Source organism: Ornithorhynchus anatinus, chromosome 9 (genome assembly GCF_004115215.2).
Source record: "Ornithorhynchus anatinus isolate Pmale09 chromosome 9, mOrnAna1.pri.v4, whole genome shotgun sequence".
In the NCBI taxonomy this organism is placed as follows: Eukaryota; Metazoa; Chordata; class Mammalia; order Monotremata; family Ornithorhynchidae; genus Ornithorhynchus; species Ornithorhynchus anatinus.
The window spans coordinates 23,594,175-23,613,701 of record NC_041736.1 but is presented as its reverse complement, the minus strand read 5'-3'; the positions used below and the strand labels follow the sequence as shown (position 1 = coordinate 23,613,701).

The 19,527-nt window shown below is 50.8% G+C and overlaps 1 protein-coding gene across 2 annotated transcripts; it reads right to left on the bottom strand.

Moving 5' to 3' along the window:
- Window positions 1–431: 431 nt before the first annotated feature.
- Window positions 432–10,884, bottom strand: LOC100090918 (N-acetylneuraminic acid phosphatase). 2 transcript variants are annotated; one of them, XM_001519877.5, is made up of 2 exons: window positions 10,705–10,884; window positions 432–2,262 (listed from the first exon to the last, which is right to left on the bottom strand). In XM_001519877.5, exons 1-2 carry the CDS (start codon window positions 10,792–10,794, stop codon window positions 1,576–1,578), a joined length of 777 nt encoding a protein of 258 aa, XP_001519927.2. In that variant the 5' UTR covers window positions 10,795–10,884; the 3' UTR covers window positions 432–1,575. The 2 variants fall into 2 exon arrangements, with proteins under 2 accessions (XP_001519927.2, XP_039769051.1); XM_039913117.1 differs by lacking the exon at window positions 10,705–10,884 and adding an exon at window positions 3,459–3,604.
- Window positions 10,885–19,527: the final 8,643 nt, after the last annotated feature.

The window sequence follows — 19,527 nt, the reverse complement described above, 5'->3', positions numbered from 1 at the left end:
AACAGCGCTCTGCACACAGTAAGCGCTTAAATACCAACATTATTATTATTATGAGATAGGTCAGTTGTGTCATACAATTAGTACGACCATAATCAACAGTCAGCTTGTGACTTCTTTCCCTCTGACCTCTTTCTATATTTCACGGTCCACAACAGAAGTGAGCCAGGTTGGACTCCTCTGTCTAGATCGGTTTTTCCTTACACGCACTGTTGACTCGATCAGGATTCTGTCTCAACTTATTCTTCTCTACTTCCTACAAATTATCTATAAATTCGATTCTCTTCTTGCAGAATGCTTATTTCAACCGTACTGGTCCCACACGGGTGAGATAATGTGTCCAAATGGTTACAGGTCCAGGAAATTAAAGAAAAACAAATTTCCACCACGATCAGAATTCATTTTTAAAAAAGTTCAAAGAGGAGGACAACCGATTACCCACTCATCATTTGCCTTTAATTTCAAAAAATATCTCAAGGGCAAAACAATCCAATCCAATCAATCATATTTCTGCAGAACGCTATGTGCAGAACACTGTACTAAAGCACTTGGGAGAGTACAATCAAGTCAAAACTCTAATCCAGGATTTCAGAAAAATCAAAACTTTTAAAAGCACTCCATTCATGATAGAAAAATACTAGGCTCTTTCTTGAGCATATAGAGTTTAAAATTGTACAACTGATGCCCAATATCATTTTAACTCTAAGGACAGAGCAGATTAAAATTCAGAAGTTCTCCTCCCTTCCCACTTACCTCCCCCCACCCACCTTCCTTTCCCCTTTGACGATTCAACCCTCTACTCGAGAGAAAGCAAAATTCCTCAGGTAGCTCAGCTAGAGATTAATCATTAAAACACGACTGTCAAAAAAAAGAGAGCTCTAGTCAAATGCTTAGAGTCCAGCGTGGCTCTCAAACTCTTTATGGTAATGTTAGAGTCTGAGAAATTCCAGTCATAAAGCCAAATGCCATCTGGCAAGGTCGCGCGATTGGTCCCAAAGCTCTAAGATGCGGAAAAAACTTTTCCTCTAATGCTTCTCTAGACACCTGCTTCTATTCCTGCTCTTGGCCAGCTCAAAATTCCCCCAGAGAATTTTGGGGGAAATGCCAAAAATGCCAAAATGCCCCAAAATGCCAAAAATAACTTCCATTTTTTTTTTTTTTTACCGAGAGAGAGATGTTTTTGGTAACTGGAGTATCAAAATAGTACCATCTCACGCCACTCCTAACATACCAGCAACATTTTGGGGTTTCTCACCAACAAAGCAAGCTAAACAGAAGGGGAAAAAAAACCAATTTCATTTTGAAATAGTAATTCGAGAAAGCTTGAAATCAAGAGCACTGAAACCATCTGCGGAATGAGCTCCGGAAGTAAACCCACTTCAACCTTTTTGGGTCAAACTTAATTAGAAGAGTAGGTGACGATGAGCGCTTTGAATCAGATCCTGTCAGGTAAGTCAGCGCCTCGCTGGGAGTAAGCTAATATTTTTTATTTCAGTGTGCCAGACGGCATCTCAGTAGACACAGTTTCTGCACCGCAAACATTAGGGGGAAGTTCTGCGAGAGTCGGCCTCTATTTTTTTAAATGTCGTGCTTCATACTGCGCTTCTGAGGTGACGTGCGGGCTTCGTGGTCTATGTTCTGCAGAATAGCAGGTAGCTCTAACACAGAAGAGACGATATAGTGAGGTATGGGAGAAGGGTTTGAGGGTGGGGTTCCGGTTTTACTTATCCAGATGGTGGCTTTCAAATCGGCATCGAGACTCCCCCGGATATCCGTCTCTAGCGTATCACCCACCATCACACAATCTCCCGGTTGCACCCCAAGAAGATCACAACAGTGGTAAAATATAGAAGGGGCGGGTTTCTCCTCTTTCTGCTCCCCGCCTACAACGATAGCATCAAAATACGGTTGGCAGGCGCAGGCTTCGATCTTCTCCCTTTGCGTCTGGCTGTCTCCGTTAGTCAATAAGAGCAGTCGGACTTCTTTTCGGAGTTCCAGCAGCATGCTTTTGACATCGTCGGTCAGGGTCATGTGCCGAAGACGCGTCGCCTTCCACAGCAGGTAACATTCTTCCGCCAGATTCCGATCGGCCGTGCCGCCCTTCGTTTCTCGGAGCGCGTCTTCCCAGTGGGAAATCCTCAGATCGGTAATGGACGTGGTGGCGGGGTCGTAGCGTTCCTTGCCGAGCTTGACTTGGACTTTAGCACAGATTACGTGAGCTTCTCCCTCGTCGATCTGGCATTTCGACTGTAAGAATCTGATCACCTAGGAGGAGATACAATTAAGAACATTCCACATCTGAAAAGGCTTTAATATCCACACTTGGGCAGGATGTGGTCACAGGAGAAATTTTAGGGCCCCCCACCAGCTCAATCTCTCGTGTGGAAAACCAGGGCGCTTGTATGATAACCTGATTTCGTAGAGTGCTCTGGTTCCCAAAGCGCATTCACATTACGTAGCTCATTTTTATCCTCGTGAAAGGTAGGGAAAGGTAGGTATTCTTCTCCCGGCATTTTGCAGATGAGAAAACTGAGGTATGGAGAAGGGTGAGGTCACAGAAAGCAGAATTCTATAGACTGTAAGCTCACTGTGGGCAGGGAATGTGTCTACCGTTGTACTGTACTCTCCCAAGCGCTTAGTACAATGCTCTCCACACAGTAAGCGCTCAATAAACATGACTGAATGAACTGGGAATAGAACCCAGGCCCTCTGGCTCCTAGACCTGGGCTCTTTCCATTACGCCATGGACCCCTCCAATAATGAACATCTATCCTAGGTGTTCATAGAGCAATATCCCGCCCCCCCAAGGAGCCCGACTGACCTCTCAAGGCCAGAGAAGTCTCTTTCCACCCTCCCTAAATCCCTCAGGCGGCATATTATGTGCACGGCCTCTCATTTTGTCCTAAGTGAGCCTCATCTTGAAACACTAAGGGCAACTCCGTGAGTCCCCGGGCCCTCCTGCAACAGAACAAAGGCTTTCAAAGTGCCCAAACCCACCCCGAGACGTGACAAGCCACACGCCTCGGGCAATATAGACCTAACTCCTCATGTCACCCGCGGGATGTAGCTGTGCACGCCCCCTACCACCGCCTACCCACAACAGAGTAGGGCTCCAAGAATACCTCAGTAACAATGAGAAAGTAGCCCGTAATCCCCATCTGACAGATAGATGAGGTAACTGAGACACAGAGAAGTGAAGTGACACTGCTGACAAGTGGCGGGATTAGAACCTGTGACCTCTGACTCCCAAGCCTGTGCTCTTTCCACTGAGCCACTCTGCTTCTCTGTGATGAGCTTAACGCTCTGCTCCATCATGTCCTCTCCTTCTTCCCACTGCCCTGACCAAGTTCCCTTCCCTCTCAATCCCCCCGTCCCACCACCCGCTGTCCTTCCACTGGAACCCTCGCATTATCGCGGGCAATATTTTATCCCTTTATCCGTGACCCGTTCCTCTACCTCACCTGCTTCTTCGGCCTCTCCATCCGCTCTTTGGAATCCCACATCGTACATCTCTACCACCACCTCCGGCTACTAGTTGCTGTCGTTGTGCTCTGTCCACTAGGCCATGCTCCTTCCCTAAGCTACGGGACAACGCGCAATGAGTGGGCAGGGAATGTGTTTATTGTTCTACTGCACTCTCCCAAGCGCTCAGTACAGTGCTCTGCACACGGTAAGCGCTCATTAAATACGACTGAATGAAGAGCTGAGATGGTGAGAGCAGCAGGCGGGGTAAGGTCATTTCCTGGCTGCCTAAACCTACTCTGCAGAGAGCAAAAGCACTTGTGGGGGTGAAAATGATGGTCTCGCCCATGGAAAAGGAGGGACGAGCCCTTAGCCCTCGAATCAGTGGCATTTATTGAGCACCTCTTCTGTGCAGAGCACGGTACTAAGCCCTGGAGAGAATGTTACAAGATTGAAATCCTGCCCCAAAGAATTGATTATCATAGAAATACCAGTCTCGCATGCCCTCTTTACTTTCCTCTTCCTTCTCTCCTCCCCTCTTTCTCGACACTGGACTCGTTCCTATGATGCTCTGCTCCAAGACCGCCCCGCTCTCAAATGAAAACGCCGGCCCTTCTCTTTGAAGAATTTCACGTCGGCATCCCACGCATCTTGGATAACGGTCCCTGGTCCTTCCCGATAACTGATTGATTATCTTTGGAATTATCCCTGAATTCCCTGTTTCCCGGTCTCTATCAGCTCGGCAGAAATGGACGCAGCCCTCGAGTCGGGATCTGTGCGTTGTCGACTGGAAGAGCTCCAACAGAATCTACCCCTTTACACAGGCTTAATTCGACAGCTCAGCATTCGGAGGAAGCCCAACTCCTCAATTAGTTTCAGAGGTGTCATTTTTCTGGTGTTTACCACGTTTCTAGCTATTTCCCCGTAAACATCGACTCCCCCCACAGTAGATCGTGGCTCAGCGGAAAGAGTGCGGGCTGGGGAGTCAGAGGTCATAGGTTCGAATCCCGGCTCTGCCTCTTGTCAGCTGTGTGACTGTGGGCGAGTCCCTTCACTTCTCTGTGTCTCAGTTCCCTCATCTGTAAAATGGGGATGAAGACTGTGAGCCTCACGTGGGACAACCTGATTACCCTGTATCTACCCCAGCGCTTAGAACAGTGCTCTGCACATAGTAAGCGCTTAACAAATACCAACATTATTATTATTATTAGATCTTAACCGATTCAACGAGTGGTCGGATTTGTTTTCTAAAGGGGTGAGCACACACCTGCTCTCTTCCCTAAATGCCACGCTAACGGGAAGGGGATTTTAAAAATCAGGTCATCGATAAAAATCACTAAACAACTTTGGCAAACTAGTCGGGGAATTCAGAGTTGTTTCTAGAACTCAAGGGAAGAAAAGGGGTCAAAAGAGGTCCTCTTTTTTAACTTCACTTCATTCAACTACTGCTCCCTGGGTGAAATGATCACACTTCTCCTCGCCTCCCAGTGAATTACTCTGACTTGGGCGGGTTGGGTTCCCATCAAACTCTGCCAGCTCGTGTAGACTGAGGCGGCAGTTGAGGACGGCGGTCGGGGAGGGAAGAAGGGAGCGGGGCAAGCGTTTCCATCGGGTGCGAAGGGGTGGGATCGGAGGTGCGGGTGGAGGAGGTGGATTCTGACTGGAGGTGGGAGATAATAACAATAATAATGTCGGTATTTGTTTAGCGCTTACTATGTGCAGAGCACTGTTCTAAGCGCTGGGGTAGGTACAGGGTAATCAGGTTGTCCCACGTGAGGCTCACAGTCTTAATCCCCATTTTACAGAGGAGGTCACTGAGGCACCGAGAAGTTAAGTGACTTGCCCACAGTCACACAGCTGACAAGTGGCCGAGCCGGGATTCGAACCCATGACCTCTGACTCCCAAGCCCGTGCTCTTTCCACTGAGCCACGCTGACCCCAAGAGTTCTCCCTCTTGAGATCCTGCTGGGAAAGATGAGAAGGGAAGAAGGGGCAGGAGGAGGGAGGAATTGGAGAGGAGCAGGGCAGGTTTTAGGGAGACTGCACCCGACGGGTTTGATTTTCTCAACAAAGTACACGCCCTGGTTATTAGGGGCAAGAGACGGGTGAAACAGAGGGACAGCAAGTACTCGATAACTATGACAGATTGATCGACAGACATTAAAATAAATCACAATTACGGGAAACAGCAGAGTATAAGCGCTTAGAACCGTGCTTTGCACATAGCAAGCGCTTAACAAACACCATCATCATTATTATAAGCACCTCGATCTCATCTCCCTCGCCGCCCACTCCATGCCCACATACTTCTTCTTCTCTGAAACTCTAGCCTGTAAACTCGTCCTCTAGGCGGCAAGATCGTTTTGGGCAGGGAATGTGTCTACCAACTCTTGCATTTCACTTTCCCAAACGCTCAGTATAGTGCTCTGCACTCAGTAAGTGCTCAATAAATACCACTGATTGGAACTGTCCCCCTTCATACTGAAGATCACCGGTCTCTCCACCTTCAGAGCCGCTTATCAGCTGTGTGACTTTGGGCAAGTCACTTCGCTTCTCTGGGCCTCGGTTCCCTCATCTGTAAAACGGGGATGAAGACTGTGAGCCTCCCGTGGGACAACCTGATCACCTTGTATCCTCCCCAGAGCTTAGAACGGTGCTTTGCACATAGTCAGCGCTTAATAAATGCCATCGTTATTATTATTATTCCAATCACACCTCCTCCAAGAGGCCTTCCCCAACTGTGCCCTCATTTCCCGAGCTCCCTCGCTCTTCAAGCAGTTAATATTCACCCCACCCTCAGCCCCACGGCAATATATCCATAATTCATTTTAGGTCTATCTCCCCCTCCAGACCGTAAGCCCCATGCGGGCAGGGAACATGTCTTCTGCTACTACTACTAATATAGTAATTTATGGTATTTGTTAAGCGCCTATGTGTCAGGCACTGTTCTGAGCGCTGGGGTGGATACAAGTTAATCAGGTCGGACACAGTCCCTGTCCCACGTGGGGCTCCTTAATCCCCTTCTGACAGAGGAAGTCACCGAGGTACAGAGAAGTGAAGCGACCCGCCCCACTCACACAGCAGGCAAGTGGTGGGGCCGGGATTAGAACCCAGACCCTTCTGACTTCCAGGTGGGCGCTTCCCTGCCGACCCTGTTCAGTACAGAGCCCTGCACATGAACCACCCTCAATAAACACCATTGATCGCTGAGGGGCCGGGTATCAAAGTGCTCCAGGGGACCGGACCCCAGAGGGTAGGAGAGGCAGAACGGAGGGCAAAAAGGGTGGGGAGAGGAGACGTTAGTCAGGGAGGGCTCCTCGGAGGAGATAAGATTTTAGTAGGGCTCTGGAGGTAAGGAAAGCGGCGGTCGGTCAGGTACGCAGCGGGAGGACGTGACCAAAGGGCTGCCGGCAAGAGGGACGAGATCGAGGTACGGTGAGGAGAGGTGACGTAACGGGACGACGAGTAAGGTTAAGCAGGTGCGGGAGAGGTGACTGAATACCTTAGCGCCAGTGAAGATGAGGATGGTATTTGGTGAGCGCTTACTACGTGCCAAGCACTAAGCTCTGGGGCAGATAGGAGTTAACCAGGTTTGGACACAATCCCAGCCCCACATGGGGCTAGTAAGGAGTTTCCGTTTGATGTGGGGATGGATGGGCCGCCCCTGGAGGTTCGTAAAGTGCTCGGTAATAATAACGTCGGTATCTGTTAAGTGCTTACTATGTGCACGGCGCTGTTCTGAGCGCCGGGGTAGATACAGGGTCATCAGGTTGTCCCACCTGAGACTCACCGTCTTAATCCCCATTTTACAGATGAGGTCGCTGAGGCACGGAGAAGTGAAGCGACTCGCCCACAGCCCCACAGCTGACAAGCGGCAGGGCCGGGGTTCGGACCCGTGACCTCTGACTCCCAAGCCCGGGCTCTCTCCACCGAGCCACGCTGCCGCGCCGCACACAGTAAGAACTCAATAAATACGACTGCACGAATGAGGTCTGGGGGGAGAACAGAGCCCTATGCGGGACGACTGGGGCGGCAGAGTAAAGTCTGGAGCGGACAGGGGAGGGACCGGAGGCAGGGAGGTCGGCCAAGAGACCGACGCGGTAATCGCGGCGGGAATACGACACGGGGTGGGATCGGTAATAATAATAATAATAATGTTGGTATTTGTTAAGCGCTTACTATGTGCCGAGCACCGTTCTAAGCGCTGGGTTAGACGCAGGGGAATCGGGTCGTCCCACGTGGGGCTCACGGTCTTCATCCCCATTTTACAGATGAGGTCACTGAGGCCCAGAGAAGCGAAGTGACTTGCCCACGGTCACACAGCTGACAAGTGGCCGAGCCGGGATTCGAACCCATGACCTCTGACTCCAAAGCCCAGACTCTTTCCACTGAGCCACGAGCGGCTTGGGCGGAGAAGGGGTGGGTTCGAGACATGCCGTGAAAGTAGAGCCAACGGGATCTGGTGCGTTTTGCACTCAGTAATGATAATATTACTTGTACGTGTCAGGTGCCTACTGGGTTCTAAGCGCTGCGGTATACGAGGTAATCATGTTCATTCATTCAATAGTATTTATTGAGCGCTTACTCTGTGCAGAGCACTGTACCAAGCGCTTGGAATGGGCAAATCGGCAACAGACAGAGACAGTCCCTGCCCTCTGACGGGCTTTACGGTCTAATCGGGGGAGGAATCACGTTGCCCCACATGGGGCTCCCAGTCTCAATTCCCATTTTACAGACGAGGTAACAGGCTGAGAGACGTTGAGGGGCCGGCCCGAGGTCACACAGCAGACGAGTGGCGGAGCCGGGACTAGAACCCACATCCTCTGACTGCCAAGTTCTTTCCACTAAGCCACGCTGCTTCTCCCAGTAAATCCAAGCATTCGACGAAGAGAACCGAACGAATACAAGCACGAACGTCAAGGATGATTTCAAGGGTGTGAGACCCGGAGAACACTGGTGCTGACCACTGATGGCAAAGTCAGGAGGAGGAGCGGGTCCGGGCGGGAAGACGAGGAGTCGGAAGACGTGGGTTCTAATCCTTACTGGAGTCAGAGGTCATGGGTTCGAATCCCGGCTCGGCCACTTGTCAGCCGTGTGACCGTGGGCAAGTCACTTCGCTTCTCTGGGCCTCAGTGACCTCATCTGTAAAATGGGGATGAAGACCGGGAGCCCCACGTGGGACAACCCGATTCCCCTGCGTCTGCCCCGGCGCTTAGAACGGTGCTCTGCACATAGTAAGCGCTTAACAAATACCAACAGATACTTACCTGCCGTGTGACACCGATGAATAATTGCAAGAAGGATGAAGAACAATCGCAAAGCCTAACGGATAGCGCGCAGGGCCGGGAGTCAGAAGGTCGTGGGTTCTAATCCCGGCTCGGCCTCTCGTCCGCCTCGGGCAACTCGCTTCGCTTCCCTGTGCCTCGGTCCCTCATCGGCAAAATAACGTCGGTGTGCGTTAAGCGCTTACTACGCGCACGGCACTACCGTAAGCGCTGAGGCAGATAACAGGGTAATCGGGTCGCCCCACGTGACGCTCACGGTTAATCCCCATTTTACGGACGAGGTCACTGAGGCACAGGGAAGTCGAGTGACTTGCCCACCGTCACTGGGCCGACAAGTGACAGAGCCGGGATTGGAACCCGTGACCCGTGACTCCCAAGCCTGGGCTCTTTCCACCGAGCCACGCTGCTTCTCTGGGGATTGAGACCGTGAGCCCCACGTGGGGCAGGGCCTGCGTCCAACCCGAGTGCCTTGTATCTCCCCCAGTGCTTAGCACAGTGCCTGGTGCACAGTGAGCACTTGAATACATTATTACTGCACTGGGCAGGTCACTTCTCTGTGCTGCATTTTCCTCGTCTGTACAACGGGGAGTGAATATCCGCTGTCCCTCCCTCCTACGCCGCGGGGCGGGGAAAACGTCTCCTCCGGCCGCCGCGGCGACCCCGGCGCTTAGACGAGAGGCAGAGCTCAAATACCAACAGTGGATGGGAACGGCTAAAGATCAAACGGGCGGCGGCCAGACGGGTTCACGTGGCGGGCGCCAGGTGCGGAGGCAGCAGGCCCGCCCAGTGGCTACCTCACGGGCCTGGGAGTCGCGGGAAGGTCAGGGGTTCTAATCCCGCCTCCGGTCTGCCGTGCGACCTTGGGCAAGTCGCTCCACCAGGCCTCAGTTCCCTCTTCTGCAAAATGGGGATGGAGACCGCGAGCCCCACGTGGGGCCGGGTCCGACCCGACTGGGTCCAGATACCGTCATCATCATCATCTATTATTATCATGTACTGAGCGCTTACTATGCGCAGAGCACTGTACTAAGCGCTTGGATCCGATACCATCATTATCATCTATTATCATTATCATGTATTGAGCGCTTACTATGCGCAGGGCACTGTACTAAGCGCTTGGATCAGTATTATCTATCATTATCATTTATGGAGTGCTTACTATGCGCAGAGCACTGTACTAAGCGCCCGGATCCAATACCATCATCATTATTATTATTGAGTGCTTACTATGCGCAGAACACTGTACTAAGCGCTTGGATCCAATACCATCATCATTATCATTATTGTCTATTATCATGTATTGAGCGCTTACTATGGGCAGAGCACTGTCCTAAGCGCTTGGATCCAATACCATCATCATTATCATTATTGTCTATTATCATGTATTGAGCGCTTACTATGCGCCGAGGACTGTCCTAAGCGCTTGGATCCAATACCATCAGCATTATTATTATCATGCATTGAGTGCTTACTATGCGCCGAGGACTGTCCTAAGCGCTTGGATCCAATACCATCAGCATCATCATTATGATCTATTATTGTTATCATTTACGGAGCGCTTACTATGCGCAGAGCACTGTACTAAGCGCTTGGATCAGTATTATCTATCATTATTATTAATGGAGCGCTTACTATGCGCCGAGGACTGTACTAAGCGCTCGGATCCAATACCATCAGCAGCATCCTGCTCTATTATTATTCACGGAGCGCTTACTATGCGCCGAGGACTGTACTAAGCGCTTGGATCCAATACCATCAGCATCATGATCTATTAGTATTATTAATGGAGCGCTTATTATGCGCCGAGCACTGTACCGAGCGCCTGGATCCAACCCCATCACCATCATCATCATCATCATCCGCTTTCCCCCCAACCCCCCACCAGACCCCCAGGCCCCCGGGGCCGAGGTATTCGTCTCTCCGTTGTGGAGGCTGCTCCGGTCCGCGGGGGAAGCGCTACCTCCTGCACGGCTCTGCGGTTGGCCTCCGCCGTGTCGATCAGCGTGTTGTCGAGGTCCAGGAAGACGGCCCGCACCCGGCCCAGCACCATCCCCGACACCCGGCCCGCACCGGACGCTCCCTTCGCCGCCCCCGCCCCACCGCAGCCGGGGACAGGCCGGGCCCACAGGCGGAGCGCTCCGCGCCTGCGCGGAAGGCGGAGGGAGCGGAGGGACGGGGCCATCTGCGCTTGCGCGGAAGAGGGCGGGGGGGGGGAGGAAAGGAAGGGGAGAGCTCCGCGCCTGCGCCCAAGCAAAGACCCCCCCCCCCGGGAGGGGGGCGAGGGGAGCGGGAGGCGGGGCCATCTGCGCTTGCGCGGAAGTGGGGGGGGGTGGAGGAAAGGAAGGAGAGAGCTCCGCGCCTGCGCCGAGGCAAAGACCGGGGAGGGGGGGGCGGGAGAGGGCGGGGTGGAGGAAAGGAAGGGGAGAATTCCGCGCCTGCGCGGAAGCAAAGATCGGGGGCGGGGCGGAGCGGGAGGATCTGCGCTTGCGCGGAAGAGGGCGGGATGGAGGAAAGGAAGGGGAGAGCTCCGCGCCCGCGCCGAAGCAAAGACCGGAGGCGGGGGGGAGCGGGAGGCGGGGGGATCTGCGCTTGCGCGGAAGAGGGCGGGGGGGGGGGGGCGGGGAGGAAAGGAAGGGGAGAGCTCCGCGCCTGCGCCCAAGCAAAGACCGGAGGCGGGGGGGAGCGGGAGGCGGGGGGGATCTGCGCTTGCGCGGAAGAGGGCGGGGGGGGGGGGGAGGAAAGGAAGGGGAGAGCTCCGCGCCTGCGCCCAAGCAAAGACCGGGGGGCGGGGGGAGAGCGGGAGGCGGGGCGGTCTGCGCTTGCGCGGAAGCAAAGGAGGGCGGGGTGGAGGGAAGGAAGGGGGGAGCTTCGCGCCTGCGCAGAAGAAACGATCCTCCACATTCATTCAATCCCGTTTATTGAGCGCTTGCTGTGTGCAAATAATAATCATTCAGTCAATAGTATTTATTGAGCGCTTACTATGCGCAGAGCGCTGTACTAAGCGTTTGGAATGTACAATTCGGCAACTGATACAGTCCCTGCCCTTTGACGGGCTTACAGTCTAATGATGGTATTGGTTAAGCGCTTACTTGGTGCCAAACACTGTTCTGAGCGCTGGGAAAAGCACTGTACTAAGCGCCTGGGAGAATACAATATACCCCAGATCCATTCCCTGCCCACAGTTGCCAAACACTGTTCCAAGAGCTGGGAAAAGCACTGTACTAAGGCCTGGGAGAATACAATATACCCCAGATCCATTTCCTGCCCACAGTTGCCAAACACTGTTCTAAGCGCTGGGAAAAGCACGGTACTAAGCGCCTGGGAGAATACAGTATACCCCAGATACATTCCCTGCCCACAGTGAGCTCATAGTCTAGAGGGGGAGACAGACATTAATATAAATAAAAAATATAAGTATTTGTTAAGCGCTTACTATGTGCCGAGCACTGTTCTAAGCGCTGGGGTAGACATAGGGGAATCAGGTTGTCCCACGTGGGGTTCACAGTCTTAATCCCCATTTTACAGATGAGGGAACTTAGGCACAGAGAAGTTAAGTGACTCGCCCACAGTCACACAGCCAACAAGTGGCAGAGGTGGGATTCGAACTCATGAGCCCTGACTCCAAAGCCCGTGCTCTTTCCACTGAGCCACGCTGCTTCTCTTATACAGATATATACATCTGTGGTGTAGGGCTGGGAGGGAGGATGAATGAATGCCCCCTCCAGAACGGCGCAAAAGGGAACGGGAGCAGAGGAGAGGAGGGCTTAGTCAGGGAAGGCTTCTTGGAGGAGATGTGCCTTCAAATCCAAAGAGAAGGAGCGGTGACCCCGTGGGCCATTCATTCATTCAATCAATTTATTCATTCAATCCTATTTATTGAGAGCTTACTGTGTGCAAAGCACTGTACTTAGCATTTGAGCACTGTACTAAACGCTTGGAAGAGTACAGTATAACAGTAAATGGAGAAGCGGCATGGCATGGTAGTCAGAAGTCATGGGTTCTAAAACCGACCCTGCCACTTGTCTGCTGTGTGACCTCGGGCGAGCCACTCCACTTCTCTGGGCCTCCGTTCCCCCATCTGTAAAATGGGGATCCAGACTGTGAGCCCCACATGGGACAGGGACCACGTCCAAGCCAACTTGCTTCTATCCCCCCCAGCACCCCTCACCAACTCTGAAATCCCTCTATCTGACCACAACCTTTTCACCTCCCTTCCCTCCCACACATCTCTTCCTCTAGACTGGGAACTCACTATGGGTAGGGAATGTGTCGGTTTTGTTACATCGCACTCTCCCAAACACTTAGTACAGTGCTTAGCACCCAATAAGAAGCAGCATGGTGTAGTGGGTAAAAGAGCATGAACCTGAGAGTCAGAAGGTCATGAGTTCTAATCGAGACTCTGCCACTTGTCTGCTGTGTGCCCTTGGGCAAGTCACTTAGCTTCTCTGGGCCTCAGATACCTCATCTCTAACACTATAACGGTCACATATCCTGCCCACGACGAGCTTACGGTCTAGAGGGCGAAACGGACATTAATCCAAATAAACGACAGATTACGTACCTAAGTGCTGTGGGGCTGGGAGGGGGGATGAATCAAGGGAGCAAGTCAGGGCGATGCCGAAGGGAGTTGTAGAAAAGGGAAAGAGGGCTTAGTCAGGGAAGGTCTCTTGAAGGCGATATGGCTTCAGTTAGGCTTTGAAGAGGGGAGACTAATATTGTCAGTCGGATAGCAATAGTCTGGCGGAGAATCCTGGGTCCTCTCTGCTCAAAATGTCAATTATTTTTCCACCTTGGGGCAGGAGGAGGGTCTTGTCCTCAGAGAGGGGCTGTTAGGAGGATATGGACCACTGGAGACGGCGGGAGGGGTGGGGATGGTAGCAGATCCCTCGCGGGGGCATGGGGTACTCTCTCCCAAGTTACATTTTGAAGAAATGATCAGGTGGGGTGGGATTTTCAGGGTCCTTTCCCTGCAGTAGAGAAAGGGGAAGGGGGACCCTGAAGCTCACCTTACAGCACGTGGAAAGAATTGATGGTGAATACTTGATATAGTTTCCTCTGTATAGACAGGGGTGTTGGATGCTAATGTTTCATTGTCTTAAAGTTTCTTCTCACCATCTGCAAGGTTTTTAGCATCCATCGCCCGTAGCTAATCAGAGACTCCCAACCACTGTCAGCTCATTTAGTATTTTGGTTTACCATTGAGAAGGAACATGGTATGTATTAGTTAATTCTCTCAAACTTTTTGGAAGTTAGTTTGAGGTTTATCCTTGACTCCTTGACTCCTCTCTCACATTCTACCCACAGATTTAATCCATCACTAAATCCTGTCGGTCCCACCTTCACAACATCGCTAAAATCAGCCCTCTCCTCTCCATCCAAACTGCTGCCGCGGTAATACACCATTTATCCGCTCCCGCCTTGAGGACTGAATGGGCCTCCTTGCCGATCTTCCAGCCTTCCGACTCTCCCCTCTCCAGTCCGTACTTCACTCTGCTGCTCGGATCATTTTTCTACAGAAACGTTCAGGCCAAGTTTCCCCACTCCGCAGGAAGTCCGTGCACTTCCACTTCAAACGAAAGCTCCTCACCATTGCCTTTAAGGAACTCAATCACCTTACCCCCTCCTATCTCACCTCCTTAGTCCCCTACCCCAACCCGGCCCGCACACTTCATTCCTCTAATACCAACCTTCTCATTGGTCCTCGACCTCGTCTATCTCACTGCAGACCTCTAGCCCACCTCCTGCCACTGGCCTGGAACGCCCTCCCTCCTCAAATCTGCCAGACAACGACTGTCCCCTCCTTCAAAGCCTTACTGAAGGCCCACCTCCTCCAAGAGGCCTTCCCTAAGCCCCCGCCTTTCCTCTTCTCCCACTCCCTTCTACATCTCTCTGACTTGTTCCCCTTGTTCCCCCATCCCAGGCCCTCAGCACTTATCTGTCATTTATTTATCTATTTATATTAATGTCCGTCTCGCCCTCTAGACTGCAAGCTCATTGTGGGCAGGGACTGTCTCTTTATTGTGATATTGCATTCTCCCAAGCGTTTAGTACAGTGTTCTGCACACAGTAAACCCCCAGAAAATACGACTGACTGACTGACGTGTTCCTTAGGCTGGGGCTCCCAGGCAGGGGTTGGACCAGGTGACCTCTGGACGGAACATTCGGTGTTCTGTCACGCAGTAAATAGACAGGCCTGGGAGTCAGAAAGACCTGGATTCTAATCCCGGCTCCACCGCTTGTCTGCTGTGTGACCTTGGACAAGTCACTGTGCTTCCTCTGTGCCTCAGTTACCTCATCTGTAAAATGGGGATTTAAAACTGTAAGCCCCGCGTGGGTCAGGGACTGTGTTCAACCTGATCAGTTTGAATCTTCCCCAGTGTTTAGAACAGTGCTCGACACACAGTAAGTGTTCAGCAGATACTATTATTATTATTACTGTTATTCTTATATACAGGAGAACAGAAGCTCCTCGACTGCATCCACTCTGTCGCCCTCTCCAAAACGCTCTGCCCACGGTGGATGTTGACGCAGTGCCCTGGCTCCAGTGGACACTCAGTCAAGAGCTCTTTAGCCCCAGGTGGGACATGGTCTATGTCCAGCCTGATCAACTGGTGTCTCCCCTCCGTGTTTAGTCCAGAGTTTGGCACATAGAAAACGCTTCATTCATTCATATTTATTGAGCGCTTACTGTGTGCCGAGCACCGTACTAAGTGCTTGGAAAGTACAATTCGGCAACCGATAGAGACCATCCCTACCCAACAGTAGCTCACAGTCTAGAAGGGGGGAGACAGACAACAAAACCAAGCAAAAGAAGTAGACAGACATCAATAGATTTATAGATAGAATATAGATACATGCACATCATTAATAGAATAATATATGTACACAAGTGCTGCGGGGCGGGGAGGGGGATAGAGCAGAGGGAGGGAGTTGGGGCGATGGGGAGGGGAGGAGCAGAGACAAAAGGGGCTCAGGCTGGGAAGGCCTCCTGGAGGAGGTGAGCTCTCAGTAGGGTTTTGAAGCGGGGAAGAGAGCTGGTCTGGCGCTTATGAGGAGGGAGGGCATTCCGAGCCAGAGGTAGGACGTGGACCAGGGGTCGGCAGTGACACGGGCGAGAGGGAGGCACTGTGAGAAGGTTGGCCTTAGGGGAGCCAAGTGTGCCGGCTGGGTTGGAGTAGGAGAGCAGCCAGGTGAAGTAGGAGGGGCCCGGGTGATTGGAGGGCTTTGAAGCCAGTAGTGAGGAGTTTTTGCTTGATAGCTTTCTAGAACAGTTTCACCAGCCTCACCTATTTCACCAGTGTGGCCTGAGAGAAGCCGCGTGGCCTAGTGGATCGAGCCCGGGCGGAGACAGAAGGACCTGAGCTCTAAACCCGGCTCCGCCACCTGTCTGATGGGGGCCCTTGGGCGAGCCACTTCACTTCTCTGGGCCTCGGTTCCCTCGTCTGTAAAATGGGGATTAAGACTGAGAGCCCCATGTGGGACAGGGTCCGTGGCCAACCTGATTAACTTGTAGCTAAACTCAGCACTTAATACCGTGCCTGGCACGTAATAAGCGCTTAACAAATTCCATAAAAAAATTTCACCTCCTATCACCTGGCAAGACAAAGATGACAGTTCCTTGCGCTATGCTCCGATAGTCTAAAATACAAGTAAAATATAGGGACCATTAATAATTTACTCTTTGGGTTGGTAAAATCAGAAAAACCACTAATACTGATCGTGTCATTCTTTTGTTTTCTATGTTTAAGAAAGACACAAAATAATTACCAATTAAAAGAGCAAAATAAGGCTGTGGGAGGCAGCAGAGCAGAGCCCAGAGCTGGGAGTTAGAAGGTCTGGGTTCTAATCCCACTTCTGCCCCTTGCCTGTCATGTGACCTTAGGCAAAGCATTCCCCTTCTTTGTGTCTCAAAATCCCCACCTGTAAAATGTAGATTAAATACCTGGTTTCTCTCCCCTTTAAACTATGAACCTTTTGTGGGAGAGGAACTGGGTCTGATCTTGGTGTATTGTATCAAGCGCACCACTTAACATAATGCCTGGCCCCATTAGTAAGCGTGTAAAAAACACAGCAACAATGATATTATTATTATTATTGTTGAAAAAATAATAACTACATAATACAAACAATATAGTATAAAATATAAACCACAAACGTATGCAGTTTATATAATACCAAACATATAATCCCAATAGTGGTGATAGTCATTGATATTATCACTCTTATGACAGTTTGGGTGACATCTCTTATTTCTAAAGCCACCCTCTAAGAACGTCTGGAAACTTCATGTTTCAAACAGAGCTATTCTGGAAAGGAAACGACCTGGCCGATAATGTCACACGGGTCACTGAATCACGGCTTTGCTGGCATTGGTGATTGTAGCTGTCAACAGACAGGTTATGACCGGGCAGAAATATCATTCTGTCTAAAAACGTGATTAGGGCAAATCACTTTGCATTCCATGGGTCGATTTGCTGGATCCCTTTCATGTTTTCTGGCCGAATCGGGTTTCACTTGGCTGGTGATTTTTTTGGTGTTCTTTTCCCCCCCACGGAAAGATGCTTCTTTAAGGTCTCTCTCCGGCCATCCTCATCTGGTCTGCCGTCTTGGTGGAAGAGGGCCACCGTTTCTCCGACAGAGAACTCAGAGCCAGAGTTGGCTGGGAGAGTCTTTCCAGAGGAAATGCAGAAATGGACGCTTCCACGTCGATCTCCAATTTACTGTCCGCCTTACCTACTGGAGAAATTCTGATGCAGTCTTTCCACCTTTGTTCTATTTGACAACTCTACGCGGTTCCTCTGTACTCTTTGTACAGGCTTGGGATTTATCGTGCTTTTTCTATCTACGAAGCATCTTGGGACCACACGGAAGCAGCGTGTGAAGGAGGTGAATTAGCGATGAGAATGATAGGCGAAAATAAATTTATAGATTGGATGCATATCTGCCAGTGGTATAGATGGAAAATGCAAATTCCTAATACGTTGTTACAAAACATGACAACCTTATCAACGATAAGTTCACCTCTCATCTGGGGAACTTATTTTATTGTGGTATTTATTAAGTAAATAACTGGGTTGCAAGCACTGTGCCAAATGCTGGAAGAGGTGAAAAAAAATCAAATCCATCAGTGGTATTTGTGGCGAGCTAGCTGTTTGCAAGGCACTGAACTAAACCCTTGGGAGGGTACAATACAACAGAATCGGTAGATAGGCTCCTTTCCCACAAGGAGCTTTCAGTCTAGAGGGGAGGATGAAATAAGGTCTTCAGGCGATTAGAGGTAGAAGAGACGACATCAGGATTTAAAGTACTTAACGCAGTGCCCTTCACACAGTAAGCGCTCCAAAAATATCCCTGATTGCCTGATCGAATGACCAATTAAAAGTCATGGGCCAGGCCAAGGGGGAAAGTTAATTTCAGGATTTCACAAATGACAGAACGACGTAACCAGGTTACCTCTAAGGTAAAGCAGCATGGCCCAGAGGAAAGAGCCCGGGCCTGGGAGCCAGAAAGACTCAGGTTCTAATCCCGACTCCGCCCCTTGTCTGCTGTGTGACCTCGGGCAAGTCACTTCACTTCTCTGGGCCTCAGTTACCTCATCTGTAAAATGGAGATTTAGACTGTGAGTCCTACATGTGACCAACCTGGGTATTTTGTATCCGTCCCATCGCTTACAGTGAGCCCTAAACAAATAAAAAGCAAAGAGTCAGGGACTGGGCTTTCTGCTATCTTTCGGGAATGTCTCAGAGAGCCCAAAAGGACACCCTCTCTTAAGGTACCCCTCCGCGTAACCTAACGGAAAGAGGAGGGATCTCTGATTCTAGTTCCCACTTTCTGGACCCAGCTCTACAGCTCGCCTGCTGTGGGGCCTTGGGCTTAACCTCTCTATTGCCTCAGATCCTCATCTGACAGTGGGGGTAAGTGTCAGCGGTCGGCGGAGTCTAGATTTGAACCCAAGTCCTCTGACTGCCGAACCCGTGCTCTTTCCACTGCATCCCGCTGCTTCTTTTTGTGAAACAGCCTAATGACGTGCCCTGACCTATGAGAATCAGTTATTGCCATAGGCATCGATACGATAAGGAATCAAATAAACTAGGTTTGGGCCCCTAGAAAGAAAAAACAAAGGTTTCACTCTGTTGTTTCTCCTTTTTAGCCGGAAAGGGTCCCTTCTGAGAATTAAAACTTCCAGGGTGAATCCATCCCTAGCATGGAGCAGATCCTCTTCAACTTACTGATCATCACGGGAATGGTGATAAATCACCTAGAAGAAACAAACCAACACCATGGCAAGGAAAAGCTTAAACTCGGACATACAGACAAGAAAGCCCAAAGCAGAGGACCTTTTTCCTTTTTTTCCCCCCTTTCCCCGTTTGTTCCCACACTCCCCTCCCCTTTTGCCCCCCACTCCCCCACAGGCTTGGATTCTCTCCATGGAGACAGGCACTTGTCCAAAATCATCGTTGGGATTGTTTCAAGTGTAGTGTGTTTCCAGTAAATTTTAAATGTATTTTTTTTCCCTTTAAGAAAGTACCTGGTGGCCGAAATTTGCCTTTCTGTAAGAGTTCTATTACTAATTGAATGAGGTCCTTTTTCTCATCTATCACTCCTCTTGATCGAGTGCTTAGCGCGTGCAGAGCCCTGTACACGAAGCGGTTGGGAGAGTACCATATAACAGTCCGACAGAGTTGGCAGAAACGTTCCCTGTCCATAACGGGTTTACAGTCTAGACCGCTATTATACTCAACCAAAGGCCAACTCCGACAGCTGTTCTTCAGCAGCTTGCTCT